Genomic DNA, 22415 nt, shown 5'->3' on the forward strand with positions numbered 1-22415 from the left:
CATTTAAATATGATTGCGTTCATGGGTTAGTTATTGATTTCTAATATGCTAGAATATCCATTTTAAATAGGTATTTATTTATAGTGTCAAAGTCCTGTTTTTGCTGTTGTAAAGACCTATAAGATACAAAATTACCACAAAGAAAATAAGAAGATATAGAACAATAATAGCCATAGGACAATACCATTATGCAATCATAAACAAGAATGGAAACCCCACTCACACTATTATTTTCTATGTTCAGTGGACCGTAAAATTGGGATCTAAAGTCTAATTTTACATTAAAAGTAGAAAGGTCATATCATAGGAAACATGTGTATGAAGTTTAAACTTTATTGGACTCCATTTTCATCAAAAACTACCTTGACCAAAAACTTAAACTTCAAGCAGGACAGGTGGAACCAGATGCTTCACAGGGCGCAGCTTTATACGACCGCAGAGTTCGAACCCTGAACAGTTGGGGCAAGTATGGACACAACATTCAAGCTTGATACAGCTCTGAATTTAAATTGTGTTTAAATAGTTGACACAACATAGGTTTCTGACACAGAATGAATGTGGTATAAGAACTTAAACTTAAAAACTTTAAAATTTTAAATTGGACATTGACCTATTATGGTCCAATATCCAAAATCTAAATACATGGTTAGATTAATATATTAAAGAACCCAAAGAATTCAATTTTTGAACTTATACTAAAGTTATGGTGCGAAAATCAATCCCAACCTTCCTTTTGTGTTCATAAACCTTGTGTATAAATTTCATAGATTTCTATTTACTTATACTAAAGTTAGTGTGCGAAAACCAAGAAAAATGCTTATTTGGGCCCTTTTTTTGCCCCTAATTCCTAAACTGTTGGGACCAAAACTCCTAAATCAATCCCAACCTTCCTTTTGTGGTCATAACCCTTGTGTTTAAATTTCATAGATTTCTATTTACTTACACTAAAGTTATAGTGCTAAAACCAATGTGTCTTCGGACGACGCCAACGTCATACCAATATACGACCGGAATTTTTTTTTGCGGTTGTATAAAAACGAATGCACAGACAGCAAAGATATGGCCCCTAGGTGGGAAAAAAAATCATAACAATCAATTGTTTAACCTAAGTCAAGGAATATAGATATTTGCATAATTATTGTCTTTAAAGATTTTCTCTTTTGATCATATAGCACTTCAACTGGCTTCCAAATATTTGGCTTTGAGCTTTCCTGATGAAGGTGAATCCACAAATGCACTTTGAATTTTTTTAATGTTGTTTTTATCTTTTTAAGCAGACACTCCTTAGTTGCATGAAATTGTAAGCATTACTGTTGTAGTTGTAGTTCAAGAATGTTTCTCTGTTATCCATTGATATAAAATCTGACTTACAAATTGAAGAAACATTACAACTAAACTGTTTGATTTTTTAAATTTTTTTATTACAAATAATTACAAACTCAACTTGCACTTTGTAAATATACAGAAATACTTTATTCTATTTGAATTTTTACAGGACACACTGTGAATTGTATTTCAACTGGTGTTCTGTTGAGGAACAGCAACTGATAAGAAAAAACTGAGATGTTTTAGCTTTTCCAAAAATGGTCATATACATGTAGTATAATGTTTACATCATAACTGACAATCTAAATAATTTGAACAACAGTACCAATTTTACAGCATTAGATGAACATTTCAACAATTTGTCACTTCAATGATGCTTTAGGCAAAAAAAGTTTGAAATTCATGTGATAAGAAAATATTTAAAGTGTAGAAAAATGCTGTTTAAAAATTAATAATAATGAAAATCGCAATAAATCGAAGTCTATTACATAAATAAAATATCAAAAATATTAATCATGACAAATTTTAAGGAAATCATCGCCATAACAATCAATTTGTAAGAAATATCTGTCTCAACATTATTTCAAGAATCTTATTATTTCTATGTTGTTATGCATTTTATATGCTCAATCTGATAGAATTACATTAATATTTTGTTACAATACTATAGTAGACCTGTTGAGAGACCAACCTTACTTTTTAATAGGAAAATCACCTCAAAAATTATTTTTTTTAGTGTCAGACAGAAAGAGTGGTCTCTGACTCTCACAACAGGATATATTGTATCAACTAATTATTTTATTGCACATAAAATTTATATACAAGATATAGACAGTATTTTGCAGTTTGGCATCCAAGCTATGACGTTGACACCACCTTTGAAACTTCATTTATAATGTCATTCATATCTGCTTCTAGATTTAACAATAAGCCTGAAAAAAACATAGAATGATTTCAATAAATGTACAGGTAAAACTTTTCTTGTTTCCCCTTTCTGTTTTTTTGTGTTTTTTTTTCAATTATTAAATTATTTCAGGTCACTTCTAAGTTGTAAAAGGAACTTTCATATAAACATGATATTAGAAGGGATACTGGTTAAAACTGCCTGTGTTTGCTGTTGTCAGCTTTATGGTTATCGACTCCTAGGAGTCGATATTAGAATTGAATGATGGACAATCAGTGCATGAATTTTTCTTGATACCTGATTGGAAGATATTACGAGACGTGAATAATCAAAGTTTATTGATTGGTTAGGAAAATCCAAACCTAGTAAATGTCCTTCAATCCCGTAGAGTATCAGATTTGTCCTCTTTATTTTAGCAATTAGATTTTGCCTGGTCATTAATCATGCATATTCATGATATTGGTACGCAGGTAACTTTTATCTATAAATAGTCGAATCTTCTGGAGTTTCATAAACAACAACGTTAAAAGATATATACTAATTCATAACGTGTGACCTCACGTGTGTGGTAAAATTTGTTGCATGATTGATGCATGTGGCTATTCTAGTAAATGAATTAATCTACAAAGCGAGAGCACTTTCCATTTTTATCAGCTAAGAGTCGACTAGCCCTTTTTGAAAGGCTAATGCTTGTATAATCTTAATTGTCAAAAAACCTTGAACCTCTCAAGTCTCCAAATATACCTAAATATAATCTGCTAAAAAAATTTAGATGTACATGTACACCTAAAGACATATTACAACGAACAACACATGGTCCATTGTGATTTAATTGAAAGGACGAAATGTGTTTTCTTATTTCAGTCTTTTTAAACACTGCTTCTATACACTTACTCAATGTAATCTTGCTCTTTGAATACTGTTAAAAGTATCCATAATGGGAATTCTGATCGAGATACATAATCAAGAATAACATCAATAGTAAATAATTACCCGTATTTGTATTACTATCTGCAATAAATGTTAGCACCACTGGACTTTTGTTTATCTGTACAACCTAAAAAGAAACAGAATTGAATGATTGAAATTTCCTTCGTAAGAAACCGATATGAAGTCACCAAAACTTTTTTCATTTCTGCAACAAAAAATCTTTATAACTGGTGTAACTAGATCTTAGTCTGACTTGTTAACAAATGAAAGGATATATTTCTCTTATGATTGTGGCATTTTACTATTTCTTGCATAAATAGACATTTCTCGTAACAAACAAACTGCACAGAGTGTGATATGAAAATCTGCAATAATTTTATTGGCTTATCCAGTAACATAAGAGGATATTAAGGCAAACTCAGCAAAGCCTATATTTCATTTTTTTTTTTTGCACATTTTATTTTCATTTTTGAAAAGAAAGCACCTGTACTACAAATTTACATTAAAAATTATTAAGATAATCAGATATGTATAATAACTAAACTATCATCTGTTTGGCAATGACTGAATTTTCATTCCTGACTTAATTGGCTTTTCCATGATGAAATCTAAAATTTGAGAAAAAAAATCTTTTTTAATTCAACATAAGATAAAAGTTTCATATATTTGTTGAGGGCCATTATAGACACTCTAGTCATAAGTGTTGATTACCTGATAGTTTTGATATAAACATATAAAACTTTTACTCTGCTGAAACCCAATTTTGTTGGCTTGTTCTATGGCTGTACCAAATGTAGATAGAAAATTTGGACGTAAGGCTAGTTCTGGTACCTGTTCTGTTGAACCTGAAACCATCAAATTTTCTATTAAACTTATATCTATTTGAGTTACATTGTCCATACCCTTTATAGATACATTATTTTGTTGAGAAAAACCATCTTGACCTTGGGAGATATTTTTCCCTGACTAGATTATTATAGTAAATAGTTATCAAAGGTACCAGGATTATAATTTAGTATGCCAGACGCCCGTTTCGTCTACATAAGACTCACCAGTGACGCTCTTATCAAAATAGTTATAAAGCCAAACAAGTACAAAGTTAAAGAGCATTGAGGATCCAAAACTCCAAAAAGTTGTGCCAAATACGGCTAAGGTAATCTATGTCTGGGATAAGAAAATCCTTAGTTTTTCGAAAAATTCAAAGTTTTGTAAACAGGAAATTTATAACTAGAGGCTCTCAAGAGCCTGTGTCGCTCACCTGTTAATGTGTTTACAGATGTTGGCCATCTTCGTTGGTAGGCGAGGTCATTAGACACTTTTAAAAAAAGATACCTAGTGGCTAAGGTAATCTATGTCTGGGATAAGAAAATCCTTAGTTTTTTGAAAAATTCAAAGTTTTGTAAACAGGAAATTTATAACTAGAGGCTCTCAAGAGCCTGTGTCGCTCACCTGTTAATGTGTTTACAGATGTTGGCCATCTTCGTTGGTAGGCGAGGTCATTAGACACTTTTAAAAAAAAAAGATACCCTAGTATTATGATTGTGGCCAAGTTTGGTTAAATTTGGCCAAGTAGTTTTAGAAATGATTTTTATACAAGTTACAAAAATGACGAAAAGTTGTTCAATATTGACTATAAAGGGCAATAACTCCTTAAGGGGTCCTCTAACAATTTTGATCATGCTGACTTATTTGTAGATCTTACTTTGCTGAACATTATTGCTGTTTACAGTTTATCTCTATCTATAATAGTATTCAAGATAATAACCAAAAACTGCAAAATTTCCTTAAAATCACCAATTTTAGGGCAGCAACCCGACAACAGGTTGTCCGATTCAATTGAAAATTTGTGAGGGGATATATCTTGTTCTGATGGACATTAAAATCTTGAAAGATTTGCCCTAAATGTCTTAGTTTTAAAGATATAAAGCAAAAACTGCATTTTACCACTATGTTCTAATTTTAGCCATGTCGGCCATTTTGTTTGGTAGGCTGGGTCATCAGACACATTTTATAAACTGTAAACCACAATGATAATTGTGGCCAAGTTTGGTTAAATTTGGCAAAGTAGTTTCAGAGAAGAAGATTTTTAGAAAAGTAACAAACAAGAGGCTGTCACAACGACAGCAAACCGGATTTATTAATATTTATTTGTGTCCTGGCAATATCACAAGAACCATTACTGATGAATGGTGAAAGTGAAAATCGTCAATATCAAATTTGACCTCCATTTTGTCATCAGTATCAATATCATAAAATTTGAAAAGCTTAGATTGAATGGTTCAAGAGTAAATGCAACAACATGAATGGAAACGCCATTTCACAATCTTTCAAGAACCACAACTCCTGAACGGTAAAAGTCAAAATCATCATTATTGAACTTGACCTCTAATTTGCCATCAGTAACAACATATAAAAATTTCAAAAGCTTTGGTTGAATGGTTCATGAGAAAATGCACGGACACGACTGGAAACACCATTTTTCAATCTTTCAAGAACCATAACTCCTGAACGGTAAAAGTCAAAATCGTCATTATTGAACTTGACTTCTATTTTGTCATCAGTAACAACATATTAAAATTTGGGAAGCTTTGGTAAAACAGTTCATGCGTAAATGCATGGACATGACTGGAAACACCATTTTTCAATCTTTCAAGAACCATAACTCCTGAACGGTTAAAGTCAAAATCGTCATTATTGAACTTGACCTCCATTTTGTCATCAGTAACAACATATTAAAATTTGGGAAGCTTAGGTAGAACAGTTCATGCGTAAATGCACGGACACGACTGGAAACTCCATTTTTCAATCTTTCAAGAACCATAACTCCTGAACGGTAAAAGTCAAAATCGCCATTATTGAACTTGACCTCCATTTTGTCATCAGTAACAACATATTAAAATTTGGGAAGCTTAGGTAGAACAGTTCATGCGTAAATGCACGAAAACGACTGGAAACTCCATTTTTCAATCTTTCAAGAACCATAACTCCTGAACGGTAAAAGTCAAAATCGCCATTATTGAACTTGACCTTCATTTAGTTGTCAGTAACAACATATTAAAATTTTAAAAGCTTTGGTTGAACGGTTCATGAGTTAATGCACGGACAACATTTGATTGCCGCCCGCCCGCCCGCCCGACCGACCGCCCGCCAGACCGCCCGCCCGCCGTACATCCCCAAATCAATAACAGACATTTTTGTCACAAAAATCCGGTTAAAAATGAAGAAAAGTTGTTAAAAATTTACTATAAAGGGCAATAACTCCTTAAGGGGTCGACTGACCATTTTGGTCATGTTGACTTATTTGTAGGTCTTACTTTGCTGAACATTATTGCTGTTACAGTTTATCTCTATCTATAATAATATTCAAGATAATAACCAAAAACTGCAAAATTTCTTTAAAATAACCATTTCACAGGCAGCAACCCAACAACAGGTTGTCCGATTCGTCTGAAAATTTCAGGGCAGATAGATCTTGACCTGATCAACAATTTTACCCTGTCAGATTTGCTCTAAATGCTTTGGTTTTTGAGTTGTAAGCCAAAAACTGCATTTTACCCCTATGTTCTATTTTTAGCCATGGCGGCCATCTTGGTAGGTTTGACGGGTCACGCCACACATTTTTTCAACTAGATACCCCAAGGATGATTGTGGCCAAGTTTGGTAGAATTTGGCCAAGTAGTTTCAGAGGAGAAGACATTTGTAAAAGTTTACGGACGACGGACGCAGGACGACGGACGCCAAGTGATGGGAAAAGCTCACTTGACCTTTCAGGTCAGGTGAGCTAAAAATGACCACAATATTGATATTCATGTCAACACCGAAGTGTTGACTACTGGGCTGATGATACCCTTGGGGACGAAACGTCCACCAGCAGTGGCATCGACCCAGTGGTGTAAATAGTTATCAAAGGTACCAGGATTATAATTAAGTACGCCAGACGCGCGTTTTGTCTACATAAGAGTAACTTTCTAATTGACTTCATGTCAATCAAGATGTACGTAAACAAAACAAAAAATCCAAATTATTTTGGACCTTTTATAGCTTATTGTGCAGTATGGGTTTTTGTTCATTGTTGAAGGCCAGTGGCTTATAGTTGCTAACTTCTACATCACTTGATCTCTGGTGGAGAGTTGTCTCATTGGCAATTTTATCACATCTTATTTATACAGTGTAAGCTGTTTTGATTTTACATCTATTATATGTTTCTCATACCAGTGTTCTTCCCACAAATTTAAGAAACATATTGGTAAACTTAAATTTTAAAATATTTTTTTGTTTTTCTCAAGAATTTATAGCATCATATCCATTACAAAGTCTCTTAAGAAAATCATTGCAGATCTAATCGCATTTAATAAATTATTTTGTGACTCAAATATTAAACAAAAAAGAATGTACTGCAAATCACAAAAGGGCAGAAAATTTAATTTACTTAAATTAAACCCCCCCAAAAAATATACACTAATCTTTTCATTGCGGTTACATTTAACTAGTCATGAAAAACTGCAAAATAGAAACTGTATGATAAGTCTTTGGGTTTTAATTGTTAGCTCAACCATTTTTCCCCTTAATACATTTACCATGTTTTTCGAATTTTAACATATTACTATTGGTACACTTTATTGACAGTGGTTCTTCAATAGAAAATTTAGTAAGCCATTCAGAGTTATCTATCTTCTATTGTCAATGTCAATTTTTCCTATCAGAAGTTAAATAATGCCCACCCACGTTTATTAATAAAGGCAACACTTTACCAATTTCAAGTGGTAATTTACTCTTTTAACTTCTTTTATCAAACTATTTATGAAAACTGAACATTGTCAAAAAAACTGTAAATTACAACCGATTGTCATATTAATGGCCGTGAATCATTAATCACATTTCAATAATGATATCTATTAACTGAACTTCATCATGTAGTTTGGACTAAAATAACTATATGTTGTCGAGTGTCATTTAATATAGTGTGAACCAAACAGGTGCCTGTGGGGGAGGAAAAATAGTTTCTTTCACAAGGTCCTGATATAGTTATCTGAATGAAATATTGTGCAAGATTGAATGAAATTCGTTAGATAAGAAAATAATCCATGATTGTTTTTGTCTTTTTCATGCATTCAAGACATATATCAAAACTTCAACACTTAAGACATTTATTCTTTCTAAAGATATATCTGTGGAAAATCTAAAATTGATATGTATCTGATAAATATTGATAAATATGAAAATTTATCTCTGGTGTAGGTAGAAATATCTTGACTGTATTTGCCATTCATATAATGTACTATAACTTTTTAAACAAATGTCTATTTTAAAAAGATTAAAATCTTATATCTCTTTGTTCTGGTTTGTAGCAAGTTTCCAAAAAAGTTCTACAACAAATGCAAAATTAGAAATAAAAAAAGTTAAAATAATCTTTGCAATTTTGGGAAATTTTTGGCATTAGATTTTTTAAGAAGTTTTTTTTTTTGCTTTATTTCATTCATCAATGAATTTTACACTTTACCTTTTAAGAGTGGTACTCCATCTCTGTCTGTAACTGCTATTGCCAGTAAACCATCAACTCTAAAAAGACAAAATCAAACTAGTTTAGATACAGGTAGGTTTTTAATATCCTAATATCCTCAACCACACTCAGGGACAGGTGAATCCCAAATTCTCACATCTACTTCCATATCACCATGATCATTTATTTAAGTAACTTGTTACTCTTATGCTAATCACCTTTGAATAAAACTAAGAACTGGATTGACAGATTGGTGTTTAATACCACTTTCGGCAATATTTGCTATATCATGGATGTCAGTTTTTTATTGCTGGATAGCCAGATGAATACCGATAATCTGCACAGGAAAACTGAAAATCCTAGTCAAATATGACTAGAATTTAAAGCACCTATCATATGTGGGATTAAAACTCAAAACCTCAGTCTCAGTAGTCTAGTGATACAGAAGATGAAGTTTGAGCACTAAGCAACATAGCCATCAAGTATCCCTATAGAAAACGTGTGATGAAGACATGCAAAACAATGCTAAACAGAGAGAGTTAGGTGACACTTAAACTAAAGGGGTCCTTCAAGAAATCAAACAAGATCAAAGCATTGTCTAAATCTAGAATGCAGAGAATGTATTTTCAAATAATTTGCCATCAATAAATAGAAACATCAAGATCAAAATAACATATTACCAGATATTTCTGTCAATCGTAATAAAAAGAACCAAGGTCACACACAAAAATAGTACATTGTTTAACGATTGCTGTAATAAATACATACTTTTTCCTCTGTCTTTACATCAAAGAAAAAATGATATAATCAATAAAGGAAAGAAGAATGACATTCAAGTATCTTATGATAACTATGATTTAATGTTTCAAAAATGAGTTAATAATTAATATTATCAGTACCAATTTTATTGCACCAGACACCAGTTGTACATTCCAACAATTCTTGTCTAGTGTTGAGTGATGCTCAAACTAATGTTTGAAAATACAAAATGAAATACAAACATTCAAGAGCTGATGAATTCAAATAGGATCACAAATAAAAGACAGAAAGGACCTGGTTTAAAAATAAGATTTCTACATATCAGCAATACTAAAGAAGCCAGTAAAAAGTAGGCAAACCTATGGTCCCTCCCATTGACAACTATTGGTGATCAAGAATTTTTCATAAGGGGCCCCACTGACTGCCCAAGAAGTTCTGTTCTGAACTGTTCTGTGTAAACCAAGGTTCTGTTTTGAAGTACTTTGACCTATTATTGTTAATTTTTACACATTGTGACTTGGATGGAAAGTTGCCTCATTGGCACTCATACCACATCTTATTTTTAAAACATCGAAAACATTTGATAGTCTTTAACATCCCAACAGCAATTGATGGCCTTTACCAGACCAAAGACATTGATTGCCTTACCAAACCAACAGCAATTGATTGCCTTTACCAGACCAGCAGCATTTGATTGCCTTACCAAACCAACAGCAATTGATTGCCTTTACCAGACCAAAATCAATTGATTGCCTTTACCAGACCAAAATCAATTGATTGCCTTTACCAGACCAAAGGCATTGATTGCCTTTACCAGACCAAAATCAATTGATTGCCTTTACCAGACCAAAATCATTTGATTGCCTTTACCAGACCAAAATCAAAGACTAAAAGCATTTGATTGTCTTTACTAGACTAAAAGTATTTGATTGCCTTTGCCACACCAAAATCATTTGATTGCCTTTACCAGACCAAAGGCATTGATTGCCTTTACCAGACCAAAATCATTTGATTGCCTTCACCAGACCAAAATCAAAGACTAAAAGCATTTGATTGTCTTTACCAGACTAAAAGTATTTGATTGCCTTTGCCACACCAAAATCATTTGATTGCCTTTACCAGACCAAAGGCATTGATTGCCTTTACCAGACCAAAATCGATTGATTGCCTTTACCAGACCAAAATCATTTGATTGCCTTTACCAGACCAAAATCAAAGACTAAAAGCATTTGATTGTCTTTACTAGACTAAAAGCATTTGATTGCCTTTACCAGACCAAAATCATTTGATTGACTTTAAGTTCGAAAATGAGTTTTTGATAGAAAACGATGTAAATTCTGATACAGTAAATGAAAATTTGAATTGTCCAATAACCCGGGATGAAATTTTGAAAGCTGTAAAAAAAGCTAAAAATAATAAATCACAGGGTGAAGACCAAGTAATTAATGAATATATTGCTTCTTCTCTTGATTGTATGGTTGATATTTATGTATATTTATTTAATATTGTATTTGATACGGGAATCTTGCCTGAGGCTTGGCTTATTGGAAATGTAATACCTATTTTCAAAAACAAGGGGAGTAAATTAGACGCCAAAAATTATAGACCGATTACACTTTTGTCTTGTCTAGGGAAAGTTTTCACGTCAATTCTTAACGACAGACTTGGGGATTTTATTGAAAATTATAACATCTTAAACGAAAACCAGGCAGGTTTCCGGCAAGGTTATTCCACAACAGATCATGTTTTTTCATTACATGCTTTATTTGAATTATTGCGGGTGAAAAAGAAGAAATTATTTTGTGTATTTGTCGACTTCGAAAAAGCTTTTGATTTTATTCATCGAAACTCATTATTTTTTAAACTGATATTAAACCATGTGAACGGAAAATTTCTAAGAATTATTAAAAATATGTATGATGATGTCAAATCTAAAATTGTTCATAATTCAGAAGTTTCTGATATTTTTGCTTGTGAAACAGGAGTTAGACAAGGGGAAAACCTTTCTCCTTTGCTTTTCTCCCTGTATCTAAATGATTTACAAGAATTTTTAGAAAACTCTAATATTGAAGGAATTCAGTCTGTAACAAAAGATATTGAAAATGAACTTTTTGTATATTTTAAATTTTTTCTGTTATTGTATGCTGATGATACAATACTTCTTTCTGAATCTAGCCATGATTTACAATGTATGTTGGACAAATTTTCAGAGTATTGTAAACAATGGAAATTAAAAATTAATATAAATAAAACGAAAATTATGATATTCTCAAAAGGTAGAATACCTAGAAACTTGTTATTTAATATAGATGGAAATGAAATTGAGATAGTCAGTAGTTATAAATATCTTGGTATTGTATTTTCTAGAAGTGGCTCATTTCTTTCCACCAGAAAATATCTTCGTGACCAGGCGATTAAAGCAATGTATGCTGTGATAAAAAAATCCAGATTAAATAACTTGTCGATCGAGTGCCAACTCGATATGTTTGATAAGGCTATTGTTCCTATACTAACGTATGGGTGTGAGATATGGGGATTCGAAAATTTAGATATTCTTGAGAGAGTTCATTTGCGTTTTTGCAAACATATATTGAGGTTAAAAAATTCAACCCCCAATTTTATGGTCTATGGGGAATTGGGAAGATGTCCTATTTCTGTTACCGTCAAGTCACGTATGATTAATTTCTGGTGTCGTTTACAAGAAGGAAAAGAGAGCAAAATATCATGTTTATTATATAAGCTGTTATATGTAAATTTTAATAACTATGGTTATGATAGTAAATGGATATTATATATAAAGAAAATTTTTGATGACTGTGGAATGTCAAATATATGGCAAAGTCACAACTTATTTGAGAAACGTTGGGTTGTATTGAGTGTTCAGCAAAGATTAAGAGATCAGTTCATTCAAGAATGGTCAACAGAAATGAACACTTCGCCCAAGGGGCTGTGTTATAGATTGTACAAAAATGTTTTTAAATTTGAACACTATTTATCAGTACTACCATTTAATTTATTAATAACCTTATGTAAATTTAGATGTGGGAATAACCGTTTGCCCATCGAGACGGGAAGGTGGCGCAACATACCAAGATCTGAAAGATTGTGTCACCGTTGTGGCTCAGCTGACATTGGTGATGAATACCATTATATCATGTCTTGTAAATATTTCAAAGATGAAAGATGCAAATACTTACCTCATTATTGTAATAAAAATATAAATGTTATCAAATTCAAACAAGTATGTTCAACCCAAAATATTGTTGAACTTGAGAAACTTTGTAGATTTATTAAATCTATTTCTGTGAAAGTCTATCCTCCTGGTTAATACAACTATATATGTTTATTTATCATTTGTGTAAATATTTATCATATTAATTTTGTATTTCACACATGCTATGTCTTATATATGTTATATATATTATTGTAATATCTTCTCTGTAACTATGTTTTTGGTTTATGAGAATAAAGATCATTCATTCATTCACTTTACCAGACCAAAATCATTTGATTGTCTTTACCAGACCAAAACAATTTGATTTCCTTTACCAGACCAAAAGCATTTGATTGCCTTTACTATCATAAAAGGCAAAAGCATTTGATTGCCTTAAACAGACCAAAATCATTTGATTGCCTTTACCAAACCAACAGCATTTGATTGCTGTTGTCAAACCAATCTATGAAGTCAACAAGACTCCAGTATATGATTAACATTGCCAAAATATTATTTATATATGAAGCCTGAAAGAGATCAACAATTTTCTGAAGTTTCATTTTTGAATAAAACGTTAAGAAGAAAATCAAAATTGCATGAACCAAATTTTCTACTGTTAATCAGACAGTGCAAAAAAAATCATTTTTAAATATAGCCTTAACAAAATAACCATCATACAAGACAGCTTTGAAAATCCATTTATACCTTTTCCTAAATACCATGAAGCAGAAAATGGCAAAGAGTTTGTTTGTTGAATGAATAATGCATTTACTTAGATGTAATCAGAGACATGAAGTGTAAACGTCAATAAACAGCTACCTTGGCCTAACAACTTGTTAGATAAGAAATTACAATTAAAGATCATATCATCCTTAACGAGACCAAAAAAATAAAAGTTTTTATTTAGCAAGCAGTAAACTAGTATGAATTATTTGGCAAAAAACTAGAGAAACTCATATAACCTTTGAAGAAAAACTAGGCATAATATCTCAAATCATAAAGTGAAAGTAAGTGATAAGAAATGTAACTTACGAATTGATCAGTTTCATCAAATAGTTCTTCACTTCCTGAAATTAAACATATATCTCTTTGATAAAAACTTGAATAAACAAACATTCAACACTCAATATCTGACAATGAATTATGTATATAGATAAAAAGAACCATCTTAAAACCAGTTAGGCAATGCAAGATTTAATAAAAGATTTTTATCTAGAATATGCAAAGGTTTTTTTAGGTAATAAGTATTGAATTCATGCAGTGTGTTAAAAAACAAAAACATATGTAATGTTTTATGGATATTATACAATGTCATTGATGGAGTGATGTTTGCTTTACATGGCATCAGCACAAAAAGGTTATATATACTGGTACAAGAGTGGTGCAACTATTTCCTGTTTTCCAAAAGTTTGAAATTTTACAAAGGGGAAGGGAATAGAATGAAATTCAAAACAATGTGGCTGTGGCCATTGATTGACACATTAAATTCATCCATTGACTGGGACAATTTACGTGAACGTTTGTCTGTAACGACTACTGTTCACGACGTACCTACGATAGACATTTAAACTGTGGGGTCACCAAAGGTTTCTTAACGCCTTTAATTATAAAATAATTCGAAAAATTAATCAGGAATAACCTTTATGTTTTGATTTATATAATTGATATAAATGAAAACATCGTGTTATTTCTGATTAATTTTTCGAATTATTTATTAAGGTGTTGAGAACCTTTGGTGACCCCATAGTTTAAGTGTCTTTAAAAAGTACATAGTGAGAAGTGGTCGTTACATACAAACGTTCACCTAAATTGTCCCAGTCAATGGATGAATTTAATGTCAATCAATGGCCACAGCCACACTGTTTTGAATTTCATTCTAATCAGGTTTGTTGCAGTATACATTTCCCCCATATTATCCTTTATTTTATTAATTTTTGTATTTACATTGTGTCATAGATCATTTTTATTCATTCAGTGTATGTTCATTTGTGTTAATGTGTCTTATGATTGAGTTTAAATCCATTTCAATTGATATTTAATAGTGTGGTTTTTTTATGTTGTGATGTTACACCATTGTTTCAGATAAGGGTGAATGTTGGTACCTATAAAAACGTTAAATCCTGTTGCATTTGTTTGCATCTGACCTAAGACAGGAATCTGATGTTCAATAGTTGTCATTCGTTGCTGTGGTTCATAAGTGTTTCCCGTTCTTTATTTTTCCCATTTGAACATGTTGAATGGTTTTACACATGTCATTTTTGGGGGCACTGCATAGCTTGCTGTTTGGTGTGAGCCAAGATCGTGTTGAAGACTGTACTTTGACCTATAATGATTTACTTTTACAAATTGTGACTTGGATGAGAGAGATGTCTCATTAACACTCATACCACATCTAGGGACCAGAAATGGTATTGCTCTTGATTTCACCACGTGACAGTTAACACACATTTTAATTTTATTGTTCTCAACAAAAATTGTACAAAGCAATTAAAATTATAACAGAAAGAAATTCATTTTCAATTAATTTTTACAAAAAAGGACTTAATTTGAATATTAATTTTATCATGGTTTGTTAATTTAACTCTTGAACATGTTATAAAATGTTCTAAAATCTTGTACAACCAAGTGTTAACAATTTCATTCATTTTAAAAGCATTCCCTTCTCAAAGCAGAGATTTACTAGAGAATCTTCAGGACAAAATATTTATGAAGACTTAATTCTTAGCTTCGAGTTTGTGGCATTATGTGACTGTGACATTCTACAAGTGATATAATAAGAAGATTTTAACAACAGATTAAAATTTTCAGTAACTTTTTTAAGCAAATTTAAAAAAAAAAAATATGTGGTATGATTGCCAATGAGACAATTCTTCACAGAGTCCAAATGACAGTGAAATTAACAACTATAGAGTACCATATGGCCTTCAACAATGAGAAAATTCCAAATCCACATAAAGGGAAAGCTTTCTCCAAAACATTTATTTAAGCAAGCAAGGAGATTATTTCAAAATATTCTTCCTGCTTCAATTTAATACATGACCGTAACAATAAATAAATATAATCTTCAAACTGTTCAGATTTTTCCAATTTTGTCACTATACTCAATTTTATTGAAAATTTTGCATGTTATGTGTAAGACAGTGTCAAAAGGTTATTTAAATAATATATAAAATATCATGCATACTTTTTAAGTGTACAATAAGAACTCTCTTAATGTTTTTGAAATGAATGAAAACTGGGCTTTCAGCAATGAATCTTATTTGTGTTTTATTCTCTCAAAAAATGTATTAAAAGTCAAAAGAGAAAAGTGTTATTTTCTTAAGCTACACACTTATATAAGTATCAAACTGCGCAATTCATTAACTAGACATAAGAAGAAATAAACGTTTGATGTAAACAAACAAATTAAAGAACGCCCACTGACTTGCACCATAGGTGCAATGAAACAACATCAGATTAGTCAGTTTGGATATGCCATGACAAGAACCACTATTTTATCATTTAAACAATATATCTAATGCAGAATTACATTTTAGATAAGTTTGGATTCTTCCAATAAATTGGAAGACATTCAATGTACTTTTTACAGATTAATTGATACAAATTGCATTACTTAGTGAAGATGCACAAGTAAATAATGATAAAACCTAATTGCATATAAAGATAAATAGTTTCAAAGTGATGTAAATTTCACTGAAACACAAATGTCTATTCTGCAGTAACTTAATGCACTTAAGACGCCAAATCACCCCGTTGAAGATACAGTTTTAGAATTGATAATATATCCTACACAAGAAGGTTATGATAAGACTATGCATAAAATATCAGAGTTGTTGAAGGAAAATGACAGTTTGGTGATTAATAAAATTAAGGAAAAAAAACGTTTTTGAGCAATTCTTTAAAATTTAGCATGGAATGCATCAAGAATGTAAGAATTTAAAAAAAATTAATAATTATGACAGTTGGATGAAGTAGAAATCTAGACTTGACAGACAATAATATACAGTTATGTATAGACTGCATTACAATTACAATAAATGAAAAAAATATCAAACTTTGGAGATCATCAATGAAAGTACATTTTGTACACCAATCTAGACTAGGTCAAATGTCAATATCCTTAATCTAGAGCAATTTGAAAGTCACAGATACTTGAGTATAGGTAAATGTCTTCTGGTGCACTTTGAGAGTTCAAGGTCCTAAGGTGTAGGTTAAGTCTTTTAGAGTAATTTGAAAGATGCAGATACTTAATTCAAATTATTGGACTTCCAGAGAAATTATAAATTTAAAAATACCTATTAGGTAAAGGTAGTGGAAAATTGTGTTTGGTTATATAGGGAATCACTGAAGCGTGAAGGGAGCAGGCCCCCTCTTTGGTAGTCAGTGGGCTCCCACTTATGAACATTTCTGGATCCATCACTGTACTCATCTATAGGTTTTCTTCTTCTTGAGTATTTTATAAGCTGTTGATACTTGAGTAAAGTTATTAGTCTGAATAATTTCAAACTTGCATATAATTAGATATAGGTCTGAATAATTTCCATATTATTAGATATAGGTCTGAATAATTTGCATATAATTAGATATAGGTCTGAATAATTTCAAAGTTGCAGATCTATACCGTAGTAAACATATTGGTTTGAATAATTTGGTAGTTGCTGATACTGGTCTTCCACTACCAGTGATGTTTTATTTTATATATATAGTTGCAGCATATTACTCACTGGCGTATCTAGAAATTATCACAAGTGGGGGCCCACTGACTGCCTAAGAGGGGGCCCGCTCCAGTCATGCTTCAGTGATTCCCTATATAAGCAACCAAATTTCCCCCCTCTAAATCCGCCTCTGTTACTGTGTGTTTATTTTTTTTACATTGGCTCTAGTACTTAGTTATAGGGGTAGAGTTGAGATCACACAAAACATGTTCAACCTGCTCAACCTGCTGCATTTTTGCGCCTCTTCCAATTGGAATGACTGTAATTTGAGAGATGCACATATGTGTGCATACCAGAGGCAGATTTAAGGGTAGAATGGTTAGTACCACTTAAGGAGCTACATCCATGTGTATGGATAATGTATAGACTTTTAATGTTGCCTTGATTGCCCCTTCACTCAAAATTCTAGATCTGCAACTCCATACAAAGTATAGGTAGTATTGGTCTTCTACAGTAACTTGAAAGTTGTTAATACCTTAATACAAAAGTATTCAAGTCAACTTGTTTTAAAGTGCATGTTAGGTGATTCAGTTTAAACAAATTACTTGTACTAATGAACTTGATTTATTAATTTAAAATTTTTCTTTGAATATGAAATAGAAATATGCAGACCGAGACTCTAAATCAAAAGAGTTAACATCAAAACTCACTCGACAACATTCTCTCCTTTGCATGCAGCCAATCAATCAGCACTTAGCATCAAGAGTGATTTTAAAAAGAATCATCTTGTACATGTATAGATCATACATCAACATCTGTCAGAATACAGAACTAACTGCTAACTAATGCTGATTAATTTTTACATATGAATTAGAAGTTTAGTAAGTACTTTTTGTTCATGTTCTACACCGGCATAGGAGGTGAGAGGCAAGAAGGACAAAACTTTGTTTTTGGCAACCAAAAACATTATAGAAAATCTAAAACAACAAGAATATATCCTAGTACATGGATGCCCCACTCAATCTATCATTTTTTATGTTAAGTTTGTTGACCATGAAAATGGGGTCAAAACTCTAATTTGGCATTACAATTAGAAAGATCATATCATAGGAAACATGTGTACTATGTTTAAAGTTGATTGTACTTCAACTTCATCAAAAACTACCTTGACCAAATGTTTATCCTGAAACAGGACAGACAGAAGGATGAACAGAAAGACGAACTGATGCACAGACAGATAATCATACTGCCCCTAGGCGAGGCCTTAAAAATATAAGAGGATTGACGGACTTTCTCTGAGACTATTAAGACTATAGAAAAGATTAATTTGCTTGTAACTATAAGAAGTTTGCCGTCCCCCTAGTTATTTTCAGTAAGTCCACACCTACAAATGTACAAACTGTGTAACTTCTTAATGTTTAGATTTCTAGCTAGCTTATGTAAGTTTAAATTCATACACTGTTTTATATAAAAACTTATGTCTAAAATTGAGAATGGAAATGGGGAATGTGCCAAAGAGACAACAACCCGACCATAGAAAAAAACAACAGCAGAAGGTCACCAACAGGTCTTCAATGTAGCCAGAAATTCCCGCACCCGGAGGCGTCCTTCAACTGGCCCCTAAACAAATATATACTAGTTCTGCATTTCCTTCTTTTTCAAAAAAAAATTCAAACAGATTTTCAAAGATGTACTTTGAGCTATTGCTCTATAAGTCTATAACTTAACCAACTCTGAAGGTTGTTGACTTCTATCCCATCAAACTAGAGATAAAGGAAACAAAAGATACAGTTAAGTCTGCCTCATATCTTGACTGACATCTAGAAATTGACAAAGAAAGTGGGTTGATCTGCTTACCCTTCTGGAGCATCTGAGATCAACCTCCACCCACATCCCTTTTGCTGGGGTTCGTGTTGCTTAGTCTTTAGTTTTCTATGTTGTGTCTTTGAACTATCATTTGTCTCTTTGTCTTTTTGTTTTTTAGTAACAGCGGTGTCAGCTTATTTTTGATCTATTAGCTTGACTGTCCCTCTGGCATCTTTTGACCCTCTTCTAAAGACTAAGGAATTGACACTTCACACTATGTTTATTTCAAAACCAGAAGAACCAAGGTGTTATATATATACTAACAGAATTTTAGTTTCTTGGAAAAATGTGTCATACATGTGTAATAGAGGGACAGATGAAAGCCAATGTACCCCATCAGGGGTTCAAATCAACATTTGGTTGAATGTGAAAAAAGTGAAAGGTCCACAACCAAAATCCCAGGTCCTACTTTTATAAGAAATATTACATAACTCATAAACTCATTTTGTTTCTCATAAAATGAACTTTCCAGCTTATAAACAGTTTTCAACCTCAAATATTGAAGTAGTGCTAACCAATATCAACATCATTTTTGCTATGGATTTCAAGAATAAATTCATAGTCACTGAGGGGATTCCCTTTTTTGCAAGAACCTTACATCTATTTAACTGATCAGGCTTACATTGCTGTTTGAGAATAAATTGTCCATGTTTCATGCTTGACAATAAATCTTAACCCTTGTCGTGCGGGGGCTGTAATGTTACGGCCGTATCCAGACCACCGTTATTTAGGCATTAATGGCGCTCCATACATTTGAAGGTCATCATAATGCCATTTAATTCGTAGTGTATGCAAGTTTCCTCAATCTGACACTACTGATTGTCATGTTTGTCACTTTTAATATTCATTTTGAGCTCAAATACGAACTTCAAAATTAGATATCGGACAAAATTGGGTTTTTTGGAGGGATGGGCTTACCTTCGAGGTCTGAAACATGGAGTTAAGAGGACTGAAACCTTGACAAATACTGTTTACCTAAAGGCCCAGACGACTGATTGTGTTTATTATCAAAATACGCCTAGGAAACGACTACTTCAGGTTGCAAATCCAGTTAAAGTTCAAAATTGAAAAAAATCAGAAATTTTGTGAATTTTGGTGCAAATGACCTTCTATACACTGATGAACCCAGATCAGTTTCACTCCGACCTAACAACTGTTGTGATAAAAGTGTTCACTGGGGTCCACTCTACATAAAAACTACAGATGGATGCATCTATTACATGTATTAGCATCCCTTGGACTTACAGGTCGAGAAAAAGAAAAAAAAAACGTCAAAATAGACGCTTTTTGCACCTGAGGACCAACTTTGGGGCAAATTCCCCCCTACCCCACCCTGCGATCCCCTATCTTAGATTTATTGTTATAAGTATGTATCAGCATCAGGGTACAGCTCATTTGCATATCATTTGCATATTTTTGCAAATACTCGAAATTTAGACAATTGCTGATAACAATTAAGCATGGTAAGGCTTAAGACTTAAAATTTGGGTCACTCTCATGGATCCACTGCTTTAAACCAGATAAATGCTGGGTTGTCAATTTTTGTATTATTATTGGGTCTATTTTATGATTTTTTGTAACCCTTCAAGCAGTCTTCTCGCTGAGGGGCAGCCCTGGCAGCCCAGGCTTGTAAAATTGCTCTTGGGCCTGTAAAAATCATATCTGCAGGCCAACAAAATCTCACTAAAAAATTTCAAAAATTGAGCTCCTGGCCTGTAGATTTAACAGTTCATCGTGAAGACTGTTCAAGTGCACTTTCTTTATCTTAACGAATGAAAACTGTAGGCAGTATGTACACGACATTAGACCAGTCAATTCATCAAAATATAGTTGATCTAACAGGGCTTAAATTATTATATCACTCCCTAATTTTCAAAATCTTCTTTTAGTCTATAACATGCATAGTGAGATCTTCATTTCTATTTCTTTTGTTTTGTTCACGTAAATGACCATGATGACGTTCATCATCTTCAAGGCTTTTGCTTGAAACATTTAATTATCTCAATTTCAATCATAATATGGTTTTGAAATTAAGATACTGATGGTTAAAAAGGACAGCAAAGTTTAGTTTTTATTTTATTTTAATCGAAGGTCCGTCTGGCATAGCTAGTAACTGAAACAATAGTCCAATTGCAACAGTGGAAGGTCGTAGACCCCTGGCAATGCATGAAAACAGGATTCAATAATAATATACTTATCAGGAAGCACATTTTCTGATTCTTTTAACAACTTTATCAACCATGATAACATGGATAAGGACAGAAAAAAATAATCTTTATTTGGGAATTCCTTGACACTTGAACTAGTTTTTAGATTTAAAGATAATGAGGATAGTGTTTGAACAGTAAATGCTAATGTGAGGGCAGGAGTGCTATATATGTAGAATTGTTAAGCCTATGTGATATGGAGATATAAATAGTGAACCAGCTATGAACGATTGGACTGTGTAATATATATATAGTTAACCTTGTTTACATGGTGACGGATTAGTTCGCATGCTGTATATATGTTACTGTTATACATTATAATAACTACGTATACTGATTTTATGAGTGCCCAGTGTGTAAGGGATAGGGTGCAAATAAGGCTGCAAATAAGAATTACGCTATAAAAGCGAAGCTCCTGCTAGAGGAGGAAGATAAAGATTAGGTAACAGGTAACAGGTTGTATTCATAATTGGATAAAAAACACCAGATTATAGATTAAAAAAACAACATACACTATTAAACTTCGGGAGCTCATCATGTAGTACCTATCTAAGTAGAGTAGTTCCAGTATAATTTGGAAGATAAAGGAACTTCATCTGAAAAGACCCTCCCATAATTTTCAAGTTGAAGTTTTCGCTATGCGGCAAAACGACAGTTAGGCCTGGCATTTGGGTATGAAATCTTTTTCACAGTTGAACTCACGATCCTGATTTCTTTTAAAATTCAATAAACAATGTGTCTGATAGTAGAGAATAAACTAAAAAATAAAATAAAATCTTACGTCTGTCATGATGTACACTGTTTCTGTTTTCACAGTGAAGAGCTTTTAATGGTAAATCTTAAAACTTCAAAATCACTTTAAAAAGTATAGCACAGCAACGGACAAATATATTTTCCAAAATGTTGTCGTGCAGCTTTCTTTTGTTATTTTGTTTCCATTTTATTATAACTTATTTTGATTATAAGCATTTGTGAATTTTCCATGATGAAATTTAGCCAAAAGATAAGAAAAGCAAAATCTAACAATGGCGGATCCATACCGACATTTTGTTAG

At 32.3% G+C, this 22415-nt stretch overlaps 1 protein-coding gene across 1 annotated transcript; it reads right to left on the reverse strand.

Moving 5' to 3' along the window:
- Positions 1-1399: 1399 nt before the first annotated feature.
- Positions 1400-22208, reverse strand: LOC139489784 (ragulator complex protein LAMTOR3-like). The gene is made up of 6 exons (XM_071276611.1): positions 22143-22208; positions 13666-13700; positions 8661-8719; positions 3872-4005; positions 3224-3287; positions 1400-2258 (listed from the first exon to the last, which is right to left on the reverse strand). Exons 1-6 carry the CDS (start codon positions 22149-22151, stop codon positions 2185-2187), a joined length of 375 nt encoding a protein of 124 aa, XP_071132712.1. The 5' UTR covers positions 22152-22208; the 3' UTR covers positions 1400-2184.
- Positions 22209-22415: the final 207 nt, after the last annotated feature.

This window comes from Mytilus edulis, chromosome 9 (genome assembly GCF_963676685.1).
Source record: "Mytilus edulis chromosome 9, xbMytEdul2.2, whole genome shotgun sequence".
NCBI lineage: Eukaryota > Metazoa > Mollusca > Bivalvia > Mytilida > Mytilidae > Mytilus > Mytilus edulis.

Bases quoted from the DNA above. Each gene is read 5' to 3' on its own strand.
- LOC139489784 (XM_071276611.1), bottom strand. The intron at 4,006-8,660 runs GTAAAGTGTAAA...TGATGGTTTCAG, and splicing joins TGGAGTACCACTCTTAAAAG to GTTCAACAGAACAGGTACCA. The intron at 3,288-3,871 runs GTAATCAACACT...GTTTCTTTTTAG, and splicing joins GTTTATATCAAAACTATCAG to GTTGTACAGATAAACAAAAG.